This window comes from Anopheles gambiae, chromosome 3 (assembly GCF_943734735.2).
Source record: "Anopheles gambiae chromosome 3, idAnoGambNW_F1_1, whole genome shotgun sequence".
NCBI lineage: Eukaryota > Metazoa > Arthropoda > Insecta > Diptera > Culicidae > Anopheles > Anopheles gambiae.
In genome coordinates this window covers 80,873,144-80,892,677 of record NC_064602.1, presented here as the reverse complement: position 1 = coordinate 80,892,677, position 19,534 = coordinate 80,873,144, and the positions used below count along the sequence as shown (strand labels likewise).

The window sequence follows — 19,534 nt, the reverse complement described above, 5'->3', positions numbered from 1 at the left end:
GCAATGCACCCGTGGGAAGATGGATAATAAGAAGAAAGCAATGCGCTCTGTCTGTTTGTCTGGCTGTCGATGGTGAAGGTGAACAGGTAAACGAAAAAAAAAAATGCAACATAAACGAAGCTTTTAACCTTCCGTCCGGCCGGCGGGTAAAGTGTGAGCTAGGTTCGTGGGTTTGTTTTTTTATGATTCGCAATATTTACAACAGTGGAGCGAAAAAATGCCTTACCGATCTCACTCTCTATCTTCCTATTGCTCCGGTTTTGTTATCTCAATTGGTTAGTGTGAGTTACATTTTAATTTCATAATTTAAATAGTTTGATGGCATGAACCAGTGGCGTCCGGATGCTGTGGATGCTGGTGGTGGATGTGATCCAAGCACTGCTGGCAGGCGATTATACTTTTTTGTTGTTGCTGCTTGGCCTCTTGCTTGCTAATGTTAAATTCCAAGCGAAACTTTCACGTCCATCACTGGTTGGCCCGCATGGAAGCGGCTGAAGTTGGTATGTCTGCTGGAAGGATGGTGAGCAGTTTGATGTACTATAGTTTGATTAGGTTCAATCTTGGCTTTGGGTGCAACACAAGACATGTTTTAACAACATCATGTATTTCCTTTTTTTTTGTGTTAGAAATTGGTACTTGCCTTGATTGTACTTTATTTAAGTAACAATAATTGAATACTGAAAACTGCGTACATTAATTCCAAAACCATTTCAAAAAATTACATTCAAGTCATTCCGGTGAACCTGTAAGCAGATATTAACAAGAACGTTGATAAATTTCAGGTATGAATGTCATATGTTCAATGGGAATATATTCAAGTGTTCTGATACTTTCAATACTGATCTCAAAAATCCAATCATTACTAATAATGTCTAAGATCGTGAGTTCATCATAAGTATTTTGCGCTCCAATAAATCTCGGTGCGGGCCTTCAAATCGTCTAATGTAACACATGTTTGTCTTTTTTGTTAAATCATATGATAACCTGTTACTTGGTGATGTTACTGTGATAACTAAGAATTTAGAAATCAAGAATTCGCATCAAATAACCTCAACTCTCGTAATTCCCCTTCGCAACCTGTATGTGTTCTAGCACCACTAATGATAGGAGTATAAATAGGTTATAATGTTATTCAATATTTTCTTGTCCAATTCTCATAGGCCTCACGTTTTAGATCATTCACATTGTTTTCAATCGATGATAACTTATTTGCTGAGTTACTCCATTGCGAGTTTTGCATGCATTTATGTGACGAAGAAAAGTGTAGGTATATCATATCAGGAGCTTCTTGAAAATCTGGAAAAAATAGTAGAATTGGATACTAAAATTAGTTGTTCATTAGAATAAATTCATTAAAATTTGAAGGTTGTGAAGCAACTCCGAAACATCTGAAATGTCTTGTACTGAAACAAACTCTGATCAAATCACAGCCCAAGCTAAAACCAAATCCGGTTAATATCTTCCAACGGCTTCGTATTTTCATCACGCCAATGTGTGCGATAGTGCAATCCAGCCGCTGAACTGCATCCATCTTTGGGCTGCTTCATGAAACACGGACCCAACGAAACAAAACGAAAACGGTTCTCCATTTACATATTTTCTCCTCGCATCTCGTGGCGTGCGGTTGGCCACATCACCATTGACAGCGCGCGCCGGCATCATCATCATAGCCGGTCGGTGTGTGGCTTCACGATGACTTAGCGCTTATAAAGATGGTGGCGCATCGGCACGCACGCAAATAGCATCCTCACACCGGAATAAGGCGCATTATGCCACACGAATAGTTGGCGACGCGCATACCAGACACATAGACACACGGTGCACGGGGCCCGATCAGGCTTCTGTTTCTCGATGCGGAAAGCGAACGAAAGCAAATAAAAAAATGGGCGTCGAGGTACAGATGCGTAAAATGCATGGTGGTGCTCCATGTCTGCATTAACACTCATTCGCTCATTGTAAATTAATATTTACCGCTCCCGATATGCAATTATGCGTGTTTGCACACGAGGGCTTCTGGTAAGATGCGGGATGGATGGTGCAGGAGCGAATGTAGGGCGTACGGTAGGAGTGATGGGGAAGCGGTGCAACTAAGTCGAGCTAGGAAGATTATGTTGTCTTACTAATGGGTGGGCGAAATCGTTGGACGAAGGAGAGCGATGTTCTGAAGATGGTTCAATATTGTCACAGCGTGTTAAGATCAGAAAGGGAATTACAGGAGCTGGAAAGATGTGGACTGTTTGATCTGTCATTTGTTGATTACTAGAGAAAAATCAACAAGCAAACACGTAGATGGGAATAATGAACGCTTAGTGTTATACTGGCTTATTGTACAATATGTAGATGATATTTGTCTTTAAAAGTGTTATGTAGCATCAATATTCATATTATGAAGTACAATAATTACTCTTTCTTACTATTCAACATTTGGTCCTTCGAGCCGGATGCATGATGACGTAATACATAAAATGATATTAATTCGTGTCAATCAAAAGATATTCGTGTCTGTTCGTGTGAACGTTACAGTCCTTGTTGGCAGGAAATCAAGGCCATTTAAATTAACAGTGAAGTAGGTTCAATATATAATAGATCCATGGAGTGGTTAGAAGAAAACAAAAACATATTTTTGACGTATCTTTAAACTACTAAGCCAGGTATTCAATACACGAACGTTATGTCGTTTTTACGTACCGTGGCTTTGCCGATAAAATAAACAATCTACTAAAGTCGTAACAATAGTGCACTAGACATTATTCTGCGACAAGAGCTCCCTCTTGCGGAATGTCGGGACCCTATTGAAAAGGCTCTATCAAGGAAAAATATCAATGTAACTGACTGTCAACTTCTCTTTTATTACAGACACTCAGCCAGAATTTCCAACTAGATTGAAGAGGATCTAAAAGATGCTAAAACTATTTAGTACAATAACTGTTCTAAAACCATAATTCTAAGCAATCTTGCTATGTCATTTTACCAGTTCCTTAGACCTTTCCCGCTTGGATTGAATTTGAAAAAAATGGATAGGATGTCACTCTTTTGTGGGTTTATCAAAGGTTTTTATTTCTCAAAAAAATAACCTTATTTACCATCCGTCCACGCAGAGAAAGTCAAATGAATCCCAAGCTTTATGATCTCCTCTATGCAAAACCGTTATAGGAAGCGCTTTTACACCAGCGCACTTTAAGCATTCGTGAATAGCATTAGCATCAAAATATGATCCAATGTTGCGAATTGTGTCGGTGGGAAGGGAGAGAGGGGGACACACACATCAAACTAAAGCTCATTATGAGCGCGTTCAATGTAGTGGCATCTGCGTAGCTTGTAGTTGTTAGTGTTGTTTCGGACTGTTTCCTTTTTTTACAGCTTTCCTTTTTAAAATTCAACACACCCCGTCCGATCAGATCGGAAGTGGATGTTTGACCTCTTTGCTGCCATTTTCCTGTCCTCAATAAAAAATCCAACCCCTCTCCTGCGGCAAAATCATCTCCCGTGTGTGTGTGTATGCTGTGAATTGCAGCAATTTTGCACGCTTGCCGAAAGATCTTAAAATTTATCACTCATACACCGTAGCAGTATTCAATAAATCCGGAGATTGACCTTTAGGGCGAACAAAACGCCACAGCAAAAATGTCAAAATCGTTGTTTGAATCGAGTCAGTGACATGGGGGCTGCATGTTGCCCTTTTTCTTTTGGGTTTCCTCTCTCTCTCGTGTAAGCAATTTCCTTTCGGATCAATAACATGATAAAACGTTTTGACGAACAAGTGACATCAATCGTGAGAGCAAAAGCTGCTGCCAAATGGTAACACCACCGCCGCCGTGGTGTGGATTGTGGTTTCATCCACAGGAAGGAAGTGGCAATGTGTAACTGAAAATCCTCAATACACAGACGTTTCAGCGTGTGTTCCGGTTTCCTTGAATTAAGAATTTAATTTCAGTGAATAATTTGATTAAATTTCACGGCCTTACCACCAGCACCGCCATCGCTGCAGTGCCGTTTTGGTGGCCAAAAAGGATCATCTTGCATCCTCTCGACGCCGACTTCACGTCAAAGGTGATGTTTTTCTGTCGCTGCGTTTAAAAGCGCTGCGGCGAGAAGAGAAACTCCGCGCGTCCAATGTCAGCGTGCGGCCGCAAGGAAGGCATTAGTATTTACCAAAGCCTAGACAGTTTTTCAATTATATAGCACATTATGCGCCCCTTGTATCATCATCGTGAGCGTGAAGAAAAGGTGCGGGTTGAGCGTTGTTATATGTGTGTTTAAAGAAGAAGAGGATGGTAAAAAAAGCAGGCAACAAAGCGCATCAAACCACATAAGCCCTGGGGGCACACAAACAATATGATCACGGACCGAGAATGATCGATGATCGTGGAAAGAATGGTTGCTTTCGTGGTGTTTTACGTTAGGCTTTTCTGCTCGCCCAGGATGATGAGCGAGCTTTAAATGTATTTATGTTTACTCATGTTTCGTTACACTTTTCATTCCGCTTAATTGATACCATAATACCTGTTGGTGTAACAGGGTTTTTATATTAATTAACAAGAGCGCTATCAACTGATAACTTCGCTTTGGAGAGGAAAAACAAAAAGTCATACATCACTACATCACTCATACGTTGGTTGTGTTTTCCCACGCAATTTCCTCCCTCTCTCTCTCTGCGTATTGCATAACACACATCGATGTTTTTTTTTGGTTTTCCATTTTTGTTTGTGTGGCCCCAAAAAAGCCCCAGCTTCGCTTCGCACTTTCCATTGCAGGATGCACCGGACCGTATCGTGCTGTGTGTGGTGCCACCTGTATAAATTCACCCCGGTCGAATTGGATCTGCTTTTCTGTTGTTACTCTCCTACCGCCCAATTAAAACCGCCACCCCAGATAGGCACCAAAGCCGCCACCGCCACCTGAGCGGGCCTACTACTGCTGATTACAACAGCATGGTTTTGCTCTCGTTGAAAATGGCCTAGGCACCGTGGGGCGCGCTCTGTGGCCGATTTAATCCATAGGTGGTTTTGTGTCGTTGTTTTGAAAAGTCTGTTTTAGTCTCTTGTTTTGGTGAGGGGCAGCTAGAGGGGATGCGTGTTCGCGGCCTCAATTGAACGGTACAACACACATCCTCTTGCGGTGCTGCGCGCGAAGATGTGTGTACGTACTGCTGCTACTACAACTGGCTGGCGATAATCGGTCTGGTGTTTTGGGAGATTGACGACTCTTCGACTAGCTCGATTGCATCAGCTCGGCGCTCGGTTTGGTTGCATCGCTCGTGCGGCTGCTTTTACCCGTTTGCTTTGGTAACATTGACCCGGTGAACTTTTGGCAAAATCGTCGCTTGAAGATTAAAATTGCACACCCGGGGGCGGATCTTTCGCAAAATGTTGGTGCTGGCTGTTATGGCTAGAAAAAAAATTATGGATTGATGAGTGCGGATCAGATCAAACTGTTTAAGATGGGCTTTGCGGAGGAAATGTACAAAGCGATGGGATGGATTAACCTGGTTATGATAACGCAATGAAAGGAAACGGTTTTGAAATTGAAGAGATCGTTACGTTGGAGCATGATATTGCTCCAGAAGTCGTATAATGTCCTATGTAAGATTTGATTAAGTGTCACTGCAATAGAAACACTTTTACATTTAGATTGTAATATAATATGACAATGTATTTATACTCTCAAAAATATCATGATATCTGACATTGGAAGACAAGATATCTTACAAAATTGGTTTCAAAATGATGATGTCACAATAAGGGAATTCAGAAGTTTACTTAATCATTAACTGGTTGATAATAAGCTCAGAATTCGATGAACCGAATCTTTGAACTATAACTGAGTTAGTTATATTTTATCCATCCGAAAGACATTTAATTTTATTGATGTTAAAGTAGCCATATTACTGTTTTAGTGCCATATACACTTGTTGATTTTAATAAAAGTTTGTATCTTTTTCTAAGAGAGTTCTTGATAGTAATTGTTTTCCAGTAGAATTTAATATCGTCTAAAAATTGTTGATATTATTATCATAATATCTCAACTTCTCTAACATCTCCTAAGCGCTGATTATCTAATAAATACGGTAGTTATGCGTTAATTGTTATTTTGGTCAAGTCTTGGCTTAAATACTTAGACTTCGATTATATTATATGTGCTTTATTTAATCTTTAACATTTTAATTTGCACTAATTTTAAAGATGTATTCAATTGCATCGTCTTCTTTTTTCTTCTTCTTTTTCTTCTTCTTCTTCTTCTTATTTGGTTGGTAGTATGAGATCTCCTATACATTCCTGCAATTACAATAGCAAAATGATACCATAACACAAATATTGGATATTCTAGGTGTTTAAGGTCTAAAGCTTAACTTGTTAGCTTATCAAGTCACTAATCACTGCTAATCCAGAATTACGTTACAGTCCCATGACTTTTGGTTCTTCTCCAACATGTTTGTGCGACTTGTTTATGAAGAAATGGAGGTTATTATTGTTTTACGTGCAAATAGCTTTAAAAATTTCGGATACATTTGCATTAATGTCTGATGTTTTAGTGTCGTGAAATTGAAAATATCCATAACACTTAAAAACTATTTGTAAAACATATTGTTAAATGCGAAACATTTACTTGCAAGATGAAAATCTCTCCAATATCTCTGACGATGATATATAAAAATCATATTCATTCTGTTTCCTTAGGAAAGTAAAGCGAATATCCTCCTTCGAGTAAAATGACTATAGTAGAGCTAACTATAGGCAATAACCTCACAAAATCTCATTTAAAACGTAAAAAATCCAGAAAATTTCGGACGATGATCAATTCATGCATTCTTCATATGATTAAATCCGAAAGGGTTGTAGACCATCATAGGAGAAACGGAATTACTTCACTATATTCCATTTAAATTCAATATTGCCTACCAAATGACAGAATAGCAAATAGACAATAGCACAAACTTTTTTTTTCCTCCTTGGCTAAAACATCATCACACTTTTCCTCTTAATGGAATGATCACGACAATGCTAGCTAATCGATGTCCTGTGCAAACATGGGTTAGAAATTGAAACCAAAAATAGATGCATATCCCCAACAACTTTCGCTTACAAGGAAAGCAAAAAAAAACCTCATCGGTTGCAGAAGGTTGAGATTAGTTTTTGGCATAGTGGACACAAAAAAAAGAAGTCATTCCTCATCCTTTCTCTTTCCACTCGTGAATTTGTTTATATTTCGTGCCGAGCGTTCGAGCCCGCCGCATAATTTAACAGCAAAATTGGGGAAGATGAAGCACCGGTGTGAGGCGCACACAGACAATACAGCAGATCGGAGGCTCTCGGAGGTCAAAAACCAAATAACGGGCAGCAAGTTGACCGGTAACAGGTTTTTTCTACTTCGTTTTTGCCGTTTCATTGTAGAGATGATTTTCGATGATTTCGTTTTTGTTTGTGTGTGGACAGCTGGGGTAAAATATGCACATATGCAAAATAATGCCCCAGAGCTAGAGCCACCCGGTGACATACTGGTTGGATTTGATGTTTATTGGCTAGTTTCACTTGTGTTATTGTGGTTTGTTTTTAAGTCAAGTTGAGAGTCAATTTGAAGTGCACGTTTTAGATTGCATTCAAACTATGATGATGTATTATTTCTTGTAATTACACTTCCTTATCTCCTTCCTTATGTTTATTTAACACATTTCTCACCTATTTTATTGCCTAAATAAAATTTTAATTATTTTTGTTTCACATTTTTTTCCGTGGACAAAACTGCCGATGCATAACGCCTTCATTTTGCATAATTACTCGTCCACGTGTATTCACTTTTCTCACTGTCCCACATGACCTGTAGTACGTTAGGGCATGGACAGCATGGAAAGTTAATGTGTAACTTTTACCATTCAAATGGAGAGTGCTTTTGGTAAAATTTGGTTTAAACGTAAAGGCGGAAACCCGAAGCCACCAACCGAGCCACTACACTCAACCCACACTTCACGGTCCACCTGAGCTAGACACGCGCTGTGTGTGGGGTAAAGCGTATTTCATAACCGCGAAGAGGAGTAGTGCAGCACAGCTTCCAAAACATGTACCCATTTTTTCACTTTTCGTTCACCTTCCTTTAGTTAAAACCGTGTATAGACGAATTAGACCAGTGCGGTTGTGTTGCGTACTAGAGCTGGGTGAAAAAAAAGCAAACGAAACACCATTCCAATCGGAAGTGCGCTTCGTAAAGATTATCTCACACATCTGCACTAAACGACTTGAGGGGCCAAACTACCTTCGACGCCTCCTCTTCCTAATGGCTTTGATGCACAATGTCTTTAGCACCTGTGTGAATGGGTTGGCTTTTATTTTTCATAAGTGTGCAATTTTCGCATCCGCCACCCAATTTGTGCCACCCTCCCCTGGCCAAAATATCGGCCTTTCATTAAACTGTTTCGCACCATGAGGCGTAGCAGCACGAGAGAGAATTAGTAGGAGGGCATCCCACCCGAAAAAAGGAACATCCCGCTTAACATTATTACTCTTTTGTCTCTTTCGTTCTTTTCTGCGTTGTTTTTTTTGCTTTCTTCAAAGTCGAGTAATTTATGCTGCAACAATTATCTACGCCAACCCACACCGTGTGTGTGTGTGTGTGTGTGTGTGTGTGTGTGTGTGTGTGTGTCGGCAGTGCATAGATGCGCCAGCACAGATAATGAGCGATGCTTGTTTTGTTTCGTCCGCCGGTGCACACACGTACATCTCCTTTCCGCGGACGTTTCGGAAGCGTTTTCCGAACGGATATGATCTAATCGGTGGGGCAAGCATATTCCAATACCCCTCCCCCATTTTCCTCTTCTTGATTTGCTTCACCACCCTTCACCTGCCAGCCAGAAGTCCACCAGCCATGCGACCATGTTGAAGTAAAAGTGAAAATAATTCACCCCCGGGTGTGTGTGATGCGCGATTGAGCCGAGAAACGGTGATCATCGCGCACAGTCGGTGGGCTGTAAAGTTGTCATTAGAAAGGTAATTTGAAGCGTTCGGTTTACGTTCGAAATGGCAACGATTCGAGTGATTGTAATCGTGATCGAGATACGTGCCCGCGAGATGTTGGCGTGATATGAAACGGAGCATTGAATAAGCCATCAGTTAGGCCAATATCAGGTTGCTGCGTCTGTGTGGTATGGTTTGACGTGGAAATTGGGAGGACAATTTTGAATGGGCACTAAACGATTCTTCAATGGTTCTCTTGGAATCGTTAGTCAGGTGTGTTGGTTTGCTGTAATACAGCTGTTGAGTAGATAGAATTGAGCTTTATAGTGTCTTATTGTTTAATTCATTGAATTATGAGTAATTTTTGTTATGTCTTATGGTCTTATGACATCATTTTTCAAATCTTAGAATCGAAAGTTTGAAACTTCAGCTGCTTGCTAATTCTCTCAAGTTCAAGCGGCTAAATCTCGTTCGAATATCCTTATTTTCTTTTTTGACATAATGAGTTGTCATTGAGTTCAACTTAGAATTTGAATAGTGACAGAGACTGGTAATTGAAATTTATCAGGAATTGGTTATCATTCATTGGCTTCCATATTCAAAGGCAAACCATCTTCAATTTGGGCTTTCAGGAATTTCGATTCCGTTACTCCTAGAATATTCCATTTTTATTTTTATTTAAACTGTCCACTATTATACCGGTCTTACAGGCTACAATCGTGAAGTCTTAGGACCTAACAACATATCCGCCATGGGTTCAAGGCATATAGGGATCGAAGTCGCCTACTTCTACAAACTGGTACCACCGATCAGTCAAAGATGCATCGCTTTTAGTGGTTAAGACCACCATTGGCCTAGTATATGTTGTCACAATTGTAAATAAATGGGGCTTGCTGCCAACTCGCCAACTCGAGTAGATATTGGCACATGAACGAACTAAGAAGACGCATTTATTTATTTGCATTTGTGTAAGTATCAGATCTATTCTGAAAACATATTTGAGCAAGAATACATCACCAGCACAGGTATAAATCGACGAAGAGCGAATTGATGTTACATGTTATTACAGGATGTTGCAAGGGTGGTCATAATTGTGGTTCACTTTCTTGACTCTTTCTTACCGCAAGTGAACAAAGATTAGAATAGGATATTAGTGCACCCATTGTAAATTCTCTTTAAATTTGTCCAAAAATGGTGTAATTGAGACCTATTCCTATTACATATAGTTTATTTCCCGTAAGAAAGAGTCAAAAAAGTTTCTCACGACTATGAAAACACCTGAAACCCCTGTCTTTTAACCATAAGCCAGAACTTTCCATAACAATAGACTCTGATGGAATTCGTCCACTTGTGAAAAAGCTGTTTTGATATGAATGAAATGAAGATAAACACAAACTGAGGTTATTGGTGATGCTTTAAAGTGCGAAATGTAAAAAAAATAAATTAGAATCTCCACTTTCTCTTCGATTATAGCAAAAAGACAGGAGAAATACTGAAAGGTCAAGATACGGCCAAGTATTTCCCCCAATTTATAGCACATCAGCACAGCATTGAAGTACTACCTCAAGCACATGTTAGTACACCGTGCCATACTATCAACATTCATTGGCATCGTGTATCGTGTGTACCGCGGATGGCCCCCTCGCCGTCTTACCCATCTTCTACGGTCTCACAAACGCACGGGGGCCATTCATTTAATTTCGATTTTAACGAACGGCGAACACAACAAACAAACAATACGGCGCGCCTGGAGGGGGGGGGGGGAAGCGTCCATGCGGCATACCACTTTCCTTTCGCTTGCCAGGCCTGGGCTGTAGTGAGCGCATCATTGGCACTATCTCTCTGCGCTGCCGCTAATTTGTATCGCTTGAACAAAATGAACAAAATTGCTAGCTGCGCGGGCCTATGTAGTACCTAGTAGGCAACTCCACTAACAGCACACGGTCGCGGAATAGAGAGAAGAAACCACCGCAATAGGAGTGGAGTGATGGGCACGCGGTCCCAAGGAAGATGCCTCAGATAGCTGGCTTTATGAGCGGTAATAGGTTGAATTGTTCGCGCGAGTTACGGCTAAATTGCGCTCCGCAATGGTGGATGGTAGGAGGAGAACATCTGATACTCTTCTCCTTCTCAGCATTTCCACCGAGAGATATCGTCCATGGCTATTTGCGCTAGAATCGATATGTCGATCATGGTGGAAGGAAGCCGTTGAAAATGGAAGTCAATAATTATGATAAACCCAATCACCCACTACCCCACACGGGTGATGAGTATATGGGGGAAGATCATTTGCAAGCTTGGGTCGAAATCTTCGTTGGGGGAAATTTCACTTTCGTTGGTGTGTCTCGGTGTGTAACTGGGTTGATTTGGTTTACTTTCGCCCGGTGTGAAGGTCAAAGTACGTTTGTAGGTTGGGATGTTCAGTGTCATTTTTGAGGCGTTATAAAGCTAATGGAGCCGCTGAATGTCATCAAAATTATTTTCGATGTCAAGAATTTTGATTGGTTCTGTTGAATTCCTGTTAAGTTCCTTGACAAAACCTTCAGTAACGAATATATTATGATGTGTTTTACACTTAGATTTTGATTTAGATTTAGAGAACTTAGATTTAGAAGGAATTCTGTTAGAAGCCCGAATTCCTGGGATAAAATAATGAAGTTGAATTCTTACTCTTAGGACGAGATATACCTGAATACGTAGAAACCATACTTACTACATATTGGATTTAACTTATGTGTATATCTTGAACGAGGTTATCACAAGTCTTTCAAATGCATAGATCATATCTTTCAAATCCAGAGAACCAAGCAAACTATAAAGAAAGGATTTCGGTTTGTAGACATCTAATGCATCTTCTCTTATATGATTGGGCCTATCTGGATGTAATTCATTCTACAATAAAGATGATTATCAACAGACGATCTCCATTAAATACATCTTAACTTGATGGTCAACATACTCATAATTGAAAAACACTGAAGTAATGTTGGGAGTTGTAATCTTTAGTTACTGATATCCTATAAGTAGATAAACTGTTAATTTATGAATAAAAAACAGATGTTCTTCAAAGTTGGGATTCAAACAATAGCTTACCTAGGATAAGAATAACAACTGAAGCACAACTATCGTTTTAAACCCAAACCTAGTCAATCATCACTTGAAGTAATTCCTTTCAATTCTCTTCTCTAATCCTCAGATCATCCTCCAGAAGAACACGCAACGGCAGTGAATTGGAGCGAACGGTTGGAAGGCTGCCAGCTAGCAATCCACCACGGATTATGCTTACCAGACGAATGCAGCAGTTCTTTTGCACTACCGGAGTAGTGTTGCTGCTGCGAGTAACGGGTTGAACTTCCGAAGTGCCACTGTACCGTCCCGTGCCGCGTGTATCGCGTTCGTGCGTAGCCGAGGATCACACAATCGCTATTCGATTTTGTAAAGCCTTCATTGCCCCGGTTGGCAGGTGAAGCGTAACGGAGGGGCCAGCAGCAGTAAAATCGAGAGTGAAGGATGGAAAAGTACGTAACCGTCGTGTCGGTGGACGATCAGCTGCTGTCGCCGATCGTGCCGCCACCGATCGATCCGGTCGTGATTGTCGCCAGCAGCGGCACCAGCGCCGACCGGGCCGTCGAGCTGAGCAACCTGAACGGACTGACGAAGGTGGCGAACGGCTGCACAGAGCAGCAACCGATGGCACAGCAGCAGCAGGACGAGCCGCTGGACGATTCACAGTTTGTGACGGTGCTGTCCATCAACCATGGGCAGCATGGCCGGCAGCAGAGCGCACCGGAAGTGGTGCTGGTGTACCGGTTGCCGGGCGAGCGGCTCGGCTTCGGGCTAAAGTTTCAGGGCGGCACCAAGAGCAACGAGAAGATACAGCGGCTGTTCATACAGTCGTGCGCGGAAAACAGTCCCGCGTCCCGGGTACAGGCGAGCTGGGGCCATCTGCGCGAGGGTGACGAGATACTGGAGATAGACGGCGTTAGCGTTTGTCGGATGACGCGCATCGAGTGTGTGAAGTGTCTGAAGGATAGCAACGTTGCCATCAAGCTGCTGGTGCGGAACGGCGAGGGCAAGGTGCAGAACTTTTACGGTGGTGACGCGATGGGAGCGATGGGCGGTGGTGTTAGCTTGAGCGAGAATGGCGGTGTTGGTGGAGGAGCCGGCGGCGGTGGTGGTGAGATTCCAGAGCGTAAAGGTGCACCACCGCCTCCGCCACCGGTTCCACCGCGAAAGCTAAACAAGCGCAAACAGGCGACGGTGGAGCAGCAGAACGCTTCCAGTGCGGCTGACGCATCGGCAGGTCCCCCAAGCAAACAGGGGCCTGGCACAGCGCAAGCAAACAGTGGCCCAGCGGCATCAGAACCACCGCCGCCAGACGCGGAGAGCTACAGCAATCTCTTCGCGGCCGACGACATCAGCGACCTCATCTCGGAGTCGGACGATACGGCCAGCACCATCTCGACCGTGGTGGACAAGTTCTCGATCTGCTCGAGCCTGTCGTCCGAGGACTACACGATCCCGTCGCACGGTGGCCCGGCCGGCATCGGGCAGAGTGCGGAGCTGGCCAAAGCGCTCAAGCCTTTCACGCTGCTCGAGCAAGAGTTCAATCTCGAGAGCAGCAAGTTCGAAACGACCAACCTGTTTACCTTCAAGCCACCGCCGGCAGCGAATGGCTCGAACGTGGTCCAGCTGGAAGTGCTGGCAGAGAAGCCCACCGTCCCCGCGGCTGCCGGCGGCGAGTACGAAAATGTCACCATCATGAAGGTAGACGAAAATCGCAACTACGAGAACGTCACCGTACCGTACGGGCCGTACGAGAACGTTACGATACAGACGGTGCAGCCGTACGAGAATATGGTACTGAACCGGGGCGCCGTGGCAGGTCGTCCGAGGCAGCAGAGCGGCAATGAATCGGCTAGCCCACCAGCAACGACCGAGCCGAGCAGTGGGGTGTATGAAAATGTCGAACTAAAAGCACAAACCGTTGCAGCAGTGCCGCCACGTCCACTACCAAGACAGGGTGCGGTAGTGGAGCCGAAGAAGCGGGCACCAATACCTGTCCCGATTCCGATCGTCGTGCCACCACCACGCCTGAAGCCGGCCAAACCCGCTCAGAATGGTTCGGGCGGTGCACAGCAGCAGCAGCAAGCGTCGGTGGAGCCTTCACCCGTTGTAAACGCACCGCTTGGGTCCGAGTTCAACACGGTCCAGAGCTGGCTGCAGGAGGCAACGGAAGTGATACACGAGTGCGCTCTGACCGAGCGGGGTGAGGAAGCGGCAGCCGAGGAGAAAGCGCCGCCACCGGTCGAAGCGGTGGCGAAGCAGCCACCGGCAGCAACGGATCTGCCGCGGTTGATCGATTTCCATCCGAAAGTGTCGGTGCCGCTGAAAGCGCTCGAGGAAGAGATGGAAGCGATTGCAGCGCCGCCAGCATCGCCCGTACGGTTCGACGGCGGTGGCGAGCAGCTGTCCCAAGCGTTGGTGGAGGGTGATGAGCTGGTTAGTGGAGGCAGTGGTGGTGGTGGTGGTGGTCGGTTCGAGCTGCCACCGTCGGAGGCGGTCGTGCGGAAGTGCATCAAGATTTTGTCGAGCGAGGACCACACGTACATCGAGAGCAGCTCGAGCGACGAGGAGGAGGAGGAGCGCCGGTACGGCCGGTCGGAGGATGAGGACGATCGGACGAGCAGCTCGTTGTCGCGCGAGGCAACCACGCCGGAACAGTTCCTGAGCGGCGACGGCTACAGTGATGAGGATGGGGAGAAGCTTGGTCCGCCGGAGATTGTGTCCGGGGGGCCGTCCGAGGCGTACTTTAACTTCCCCTGGACGTCCAACCTGCTGCCCCCGATTGGGGAGGTGGAGGAGGAGTTCTCCTCCCTGGAGCATCAGCACAATGGGTAGGTTTTAATAATGTAATATTATTTTAGTCCTGTCACAGGCAACCGAAAACAGATCATATTTGAGCCAACTACGGTGGCTTCCCGTGTAACCAGCGACATTGGAGGCTTATAGCTTTTGTATGCGTAATCCAATATCGACGCAATATTGTAGTGAAAAGTAATTCAACTAATTTAGTTTCTAGAACTGTCCATAGATCGATTCAACTCGTCATCGTTTTTTGTTTTATAGCACTTTGCAAAGTTGAATGGATATTTTTAGAAATTAAAAAATAATTATAAGGAATTGTAAAAAACCTTTTTCCATTACTTTATAAAATTTTCACAGAAAAATGGTCCTTAAGGTAATTATAACTGTCTGAGATAAGTCTAACAAAAAAAAAAAAAATCCACAGTTCTTTTAAGGGTAGCTTAAAACACAATGGAGCTTCCATTTGGTGATAAGGTGAGCTGTAACGGATTTTATTCAAATGAAACCTATCATTAGGGCCAAATATGTGGATCAAACAGAAAATTGTCAAACAAAACTACTTTACACTAACGGAAACAAAATCGGTACTCTACAAACTTGTTCGTGATTTATTTCTTTTTTCGGATCATAATAGAAAATTAGCATTTTTGACATATTTTTTTTCTAACATTCGAGTCGCATTGGCAATTGTCCCTGAAGTTTCGATTTGTTTGGATTGTGTTTGTTTGACACTTTCATGTGACTCACATAAGCAGCGCTTTTATCTTTTTAGTAACTTTTAGAACAAATTTGATTTTTTTTCAAATTGGACTTGCAATGTACAGATCCTATTAGTACTTCAATTAGAGTTCTAAATTCTAATTACCATAAGGGCTATTTTGATGTAAAATTGTGTAAAGTAGAGAGAAAAAATGTTTTCATGTTCTGTCATTTTTTCAAAACAAATAAAACAGCTGTCAAATATAGAAATCTATAACATAAAAATCGAGTTGAACTAATCTATGCCCAGTTATTTAAACTACTAAGTTGATTTACTTCATATTAGAATATTGCATCGCAATTGGATAACGCGTTCAACAATTATAAACCTCCAAAGCTGTAGGGTGCCAAGGGTAGCGTGGTTGTCTGGAATAGGGCTATCGCAATTATTAATGCTAAAATCCAATTTTATTCAATTCGAAGATTTCATAGAAAATTTTGATTTGGCTGTAGTTTACTCACATATTCCAATCTTCAAGTCAATCGGATTGCAGACATTGAAGAAACGAGCAATCAAGTTCGATTTATCCCGCCCGTGTAAATATGTCCAAAGCGCAACACACAGTGTGGCGCTTTGAAAGCTTTCGTGAGCTTTTCTTTACTGCGTCGAACAGTCCAAAAGCTACGGTGTAGAACAGATTGCATACCTTCGTTCCATCAGGGCAATCCGCGTGGCTCTTGTGCTGTGCACCACACATTGTCTACCCTGCAGGCGCACCACCGTGATCAATACCTGGAATTAGTTTTATCGTACCAACACTATCTTTGCTCGTGCAATAAAAACAACCCCAACTGGCTGATGCTGCTGGCATTGCCAGCTTGTGTTTGTTCTGTATCGCCAAAAGTATCGGCCACTGATAAACATTTCGGTCTTTCGTTTATTTTTTTCCCCTGTTTTGCAGCCCGATAGTTATTATCAACACGGCGGAGGAAACGGTTATCAACGACACGAACAACAACCAGCAACGGGAGAGGAAGAAGCCGCCGATCGATGACGAACCGCCGCCGCCGATGCTGCCACATTCGAGCGTACCGTCGACGAAAATAGTCATCACAGGGCATCGTATCGAGGCGATGATGAGTGCCGGCGAAAATATCGGCAACGACCGGAATCAGATGGCAGAAGCTGGAGAGCCGGAAGACTCCGTGAACGGTGATCAGGTATCGCTGCTGGATGAAGGAGAAGAGGAGGAGGAAGAGGATCAAGATGCAGTCGATTCGGATGATTCGCTCGAAGTGGACAGCGGTACGATCGAGCGGCGATCGGACAACGGCATGAAGAAGCTGCAGCAAGTGGAATCCAGAATGGTCCAGCCGGACGAGGGCGAACAGCGCACAGAGTCGGATGAAAAGGTAAACAACAACACAGTCGCTGATAAGAAGGTGGCCGCTGATCCCGTGCTGATCCCAGTGAGTGGGGGCGAGATTGAGCCGACCGGCACCTGCGTGGACGGTAGTGTCACACAGCACGTTAACGGAGGTGTAGAGACATCGCACCAAGTTCCGGAAGCGATTGAAACACCGATGGAGCAGCAACCATCGGCTGGAACCGCCGGTGAGGTGGAGCAGATGCAGATGGATACTGTGGACGAACCCAGCAGTGATGCAGGAAGTGTGCCAGCGAAGAGCGCAAACGAAACGACCGCCAGCGGGGAGCTGGAGGCAGTGGACGCGGACAATAGCAGCAGCAATATTGACGCGTTCTGTGGTGACGTAGACATCGTCGTAGGCGATACCGTTGAGAGTGACTTTGAGGAGCTGGTCAAAGCGCAAGTCGAACCGCTCGACGTCGAGGACAGTTCGGAGCAGATACAACAGATTCATGAGCGAATCATTGTTGGCATTGAGCGCGCTGTGAGTGAGGAGGAGATGGAGGTGGAGGAAGGTGATGTGAAGGTGCTGCTGGAACCGTTGGAAAATGGTGATGTGAGTGCTGAAGTGAAGACGTTGGTGGACCCACCCAGTGATGATGGGGACGGTGATGTCGTAGTGGAAAGTGTTGCTACACCTGCTGCGCCTGCCGCAGAGGAACAGGAGCAGCGCGGTGATGCGGTTGTGGTTGAGGATGAAAAGGAGACGAAGCAGGAACCAGGAACCGAAATACATCCAACAGAACAAGGTAAGTGAGTTTGCAGCGTATAAAAACGGGGATTTTTTGGGTTTTGGGTGTGAAGAACTTTACAGGAAACGAATGATGTAGCACCCACCTTCCAGTTTGTGTTGTGTCCGGTTGGTGAATTTGTTTGCAAGCTTTCTTTACACTGCGCTGCTGCCCCGCTGCTGACGGTGGGTTGCGATAAGATAACGCGGTTGTTACGAGCGCGCGCCCCGCTCGCACTTGGGCAATTAATTTAAACGAGGTGTTACTGTAATGTCACCCGGCCCCTTTTGCGTGTCTGAACGGTTGTTTAGATTGAGTGCACATATGACGCATTCGACAAGGGGAAGGAGAATGGGTGAGGTTGGCGTCCTCACAAGGTCACAAAATCGGGAAGGTCGATTGCAGCTGTGATAACGTTGCAAAACTCAATACCTTCAAACACGCGGAATATTGGAGCTGCTAGCGCACTCCTCGCGGGTCCAAAGATGCACACCGCAAACAAATGACTTCATTATCGCGGTCGGCAGCGACTTGGAAATAGAGTCGCCTGATAAACAGCCATACGCCATCAGCATCGTGCGAGTGAAGGCGGCTTAAATGGGAAATGATATTTTCTCCGGTGGAGAAAACACAAACGCAACGAAAGCTTTCTGCGGGCTTTGGTGGGAATGTCACACGATACACAGCGGAGGGAGCCGAGAGGCAGAGAAGGTCGTCCAGATTTAGTGGGCAAGATCACGCAAAATCAGCATGTCGTCCTACATCTGTGGCAGGCGCGTGTGCTCCATGTAGCAAAGAGGGTTTGACGTCGTTTTTTTGAACGGGTTTTGTAGCCCCCAATCCGAGGGCTGGGCGAGCGCTCGGATGCAAAATGTCAAATCGTGTGCCACACATTCGTCGCCCGTGCTCGTACGGAGACTACGAGCGTCGGGAAAGAAACGAGCAATTAAAGTTTTTGACATTTGATAAATATGAGCCGTAGCGGAGCGCGCGCGGGCGCCCGGTTTTTGAAAAATGGTTCAGGCGCCTGATGGAAAGACGCTTTTCCTTTGCTCCTAGCTACAGCAGCCTTCGTGTGGTGGCGGTTTCGGTTATTCACGGTTGGAGTGCTTCCTCGTGGTACGGCTGGGAAGTCTGCAATAACCCACTAGACGCGGGAAGGTGTTTAAAATGGTGGTCTATCGTTTCTTTGTTCGCAGGGGATGCTTGTAGGTTCAGCTTGAAATGGTGGGGAAATTTATTTTTGCCATTTTACTAGAAATACCTCACATCCTCGTAGCAAGCTTATGAGCTAGCAGAAAAAAAGGCAAGATCTTTGCGAAGGTGTGGCTGAAAAGTGTCGCACAAGAAAGGCACCAGTGCATTGACTTCATCCATTACTTTAGTCAACGTCAGTGTGATTGTGCAGTTCGAGAGCGCATCCTACGGTTGGTGCAGACTGGATGGTGTTGAATGATGTCGGATTTGTAACAGAAAATCCTTCTTCCTTCAGTCGGTATCTCCTGTTTTCCAAATGTGGGACAATTAGTGCACACTCTTGTGTGACACTAAAACTAGCTGGAAGCGTAAAGCAGGAAGAGGTCACTGCTGCTCCGTCGGATTTGTCTTGGGTGATGTACAAATATTGGGAATTAATCTGTGGAAAGCAAAAAGGAAAGGAACGTTGCTTTCTTTCGCCTCTCTTTTGCCAAACGGAACATCTGTCGTTCTTGTTGTTGTCGGGTTGGGAATGGGATTTTTGTTCGCTTTAGCCCCGAGGAAGCCCCGTGTGTTGCCGGATTTCAAACGTCAGTTTAGCTTATTGTAAGCAGAGCTTCTGTGAAGGAGATTTTGCTAGCCGTTGGTGATGTCAGCTTTTCTA

The 19,534-nt window shown here is 44.3% G+C and overlaps 1 protein-coding gene across 2 annotated transcripts in view; it reads left to right on the top strand.

The window, feature by feature from the left end:
* The window catches only part of LOC1278317 (uncharacterized), a 213,707-nt gene that overhangs the window by 18,168 nt on the left and 176,005 nt on the right, over window positions 1-19,534 (top strand). For both annotated transcript variants that reach the window (XM_061663134.1, XM_061663133.1), the window contains exons 2-3: window positions 12,142-14,842; window positions 16,475-17,691. In XM_061663134.1, the coding sequence (XP_061519118.1) occupies window positions 12,456-14,842; window positions 16,475-17,691 (3,604 nt within the window). In that variant the 5' untranslated portion in view covers window positions 12,142-12,455. The remainder of the gene's footprint in view (window positions 1-12,141; window positions 14,843-16,474; window positions 17,692-19,534) is intronic.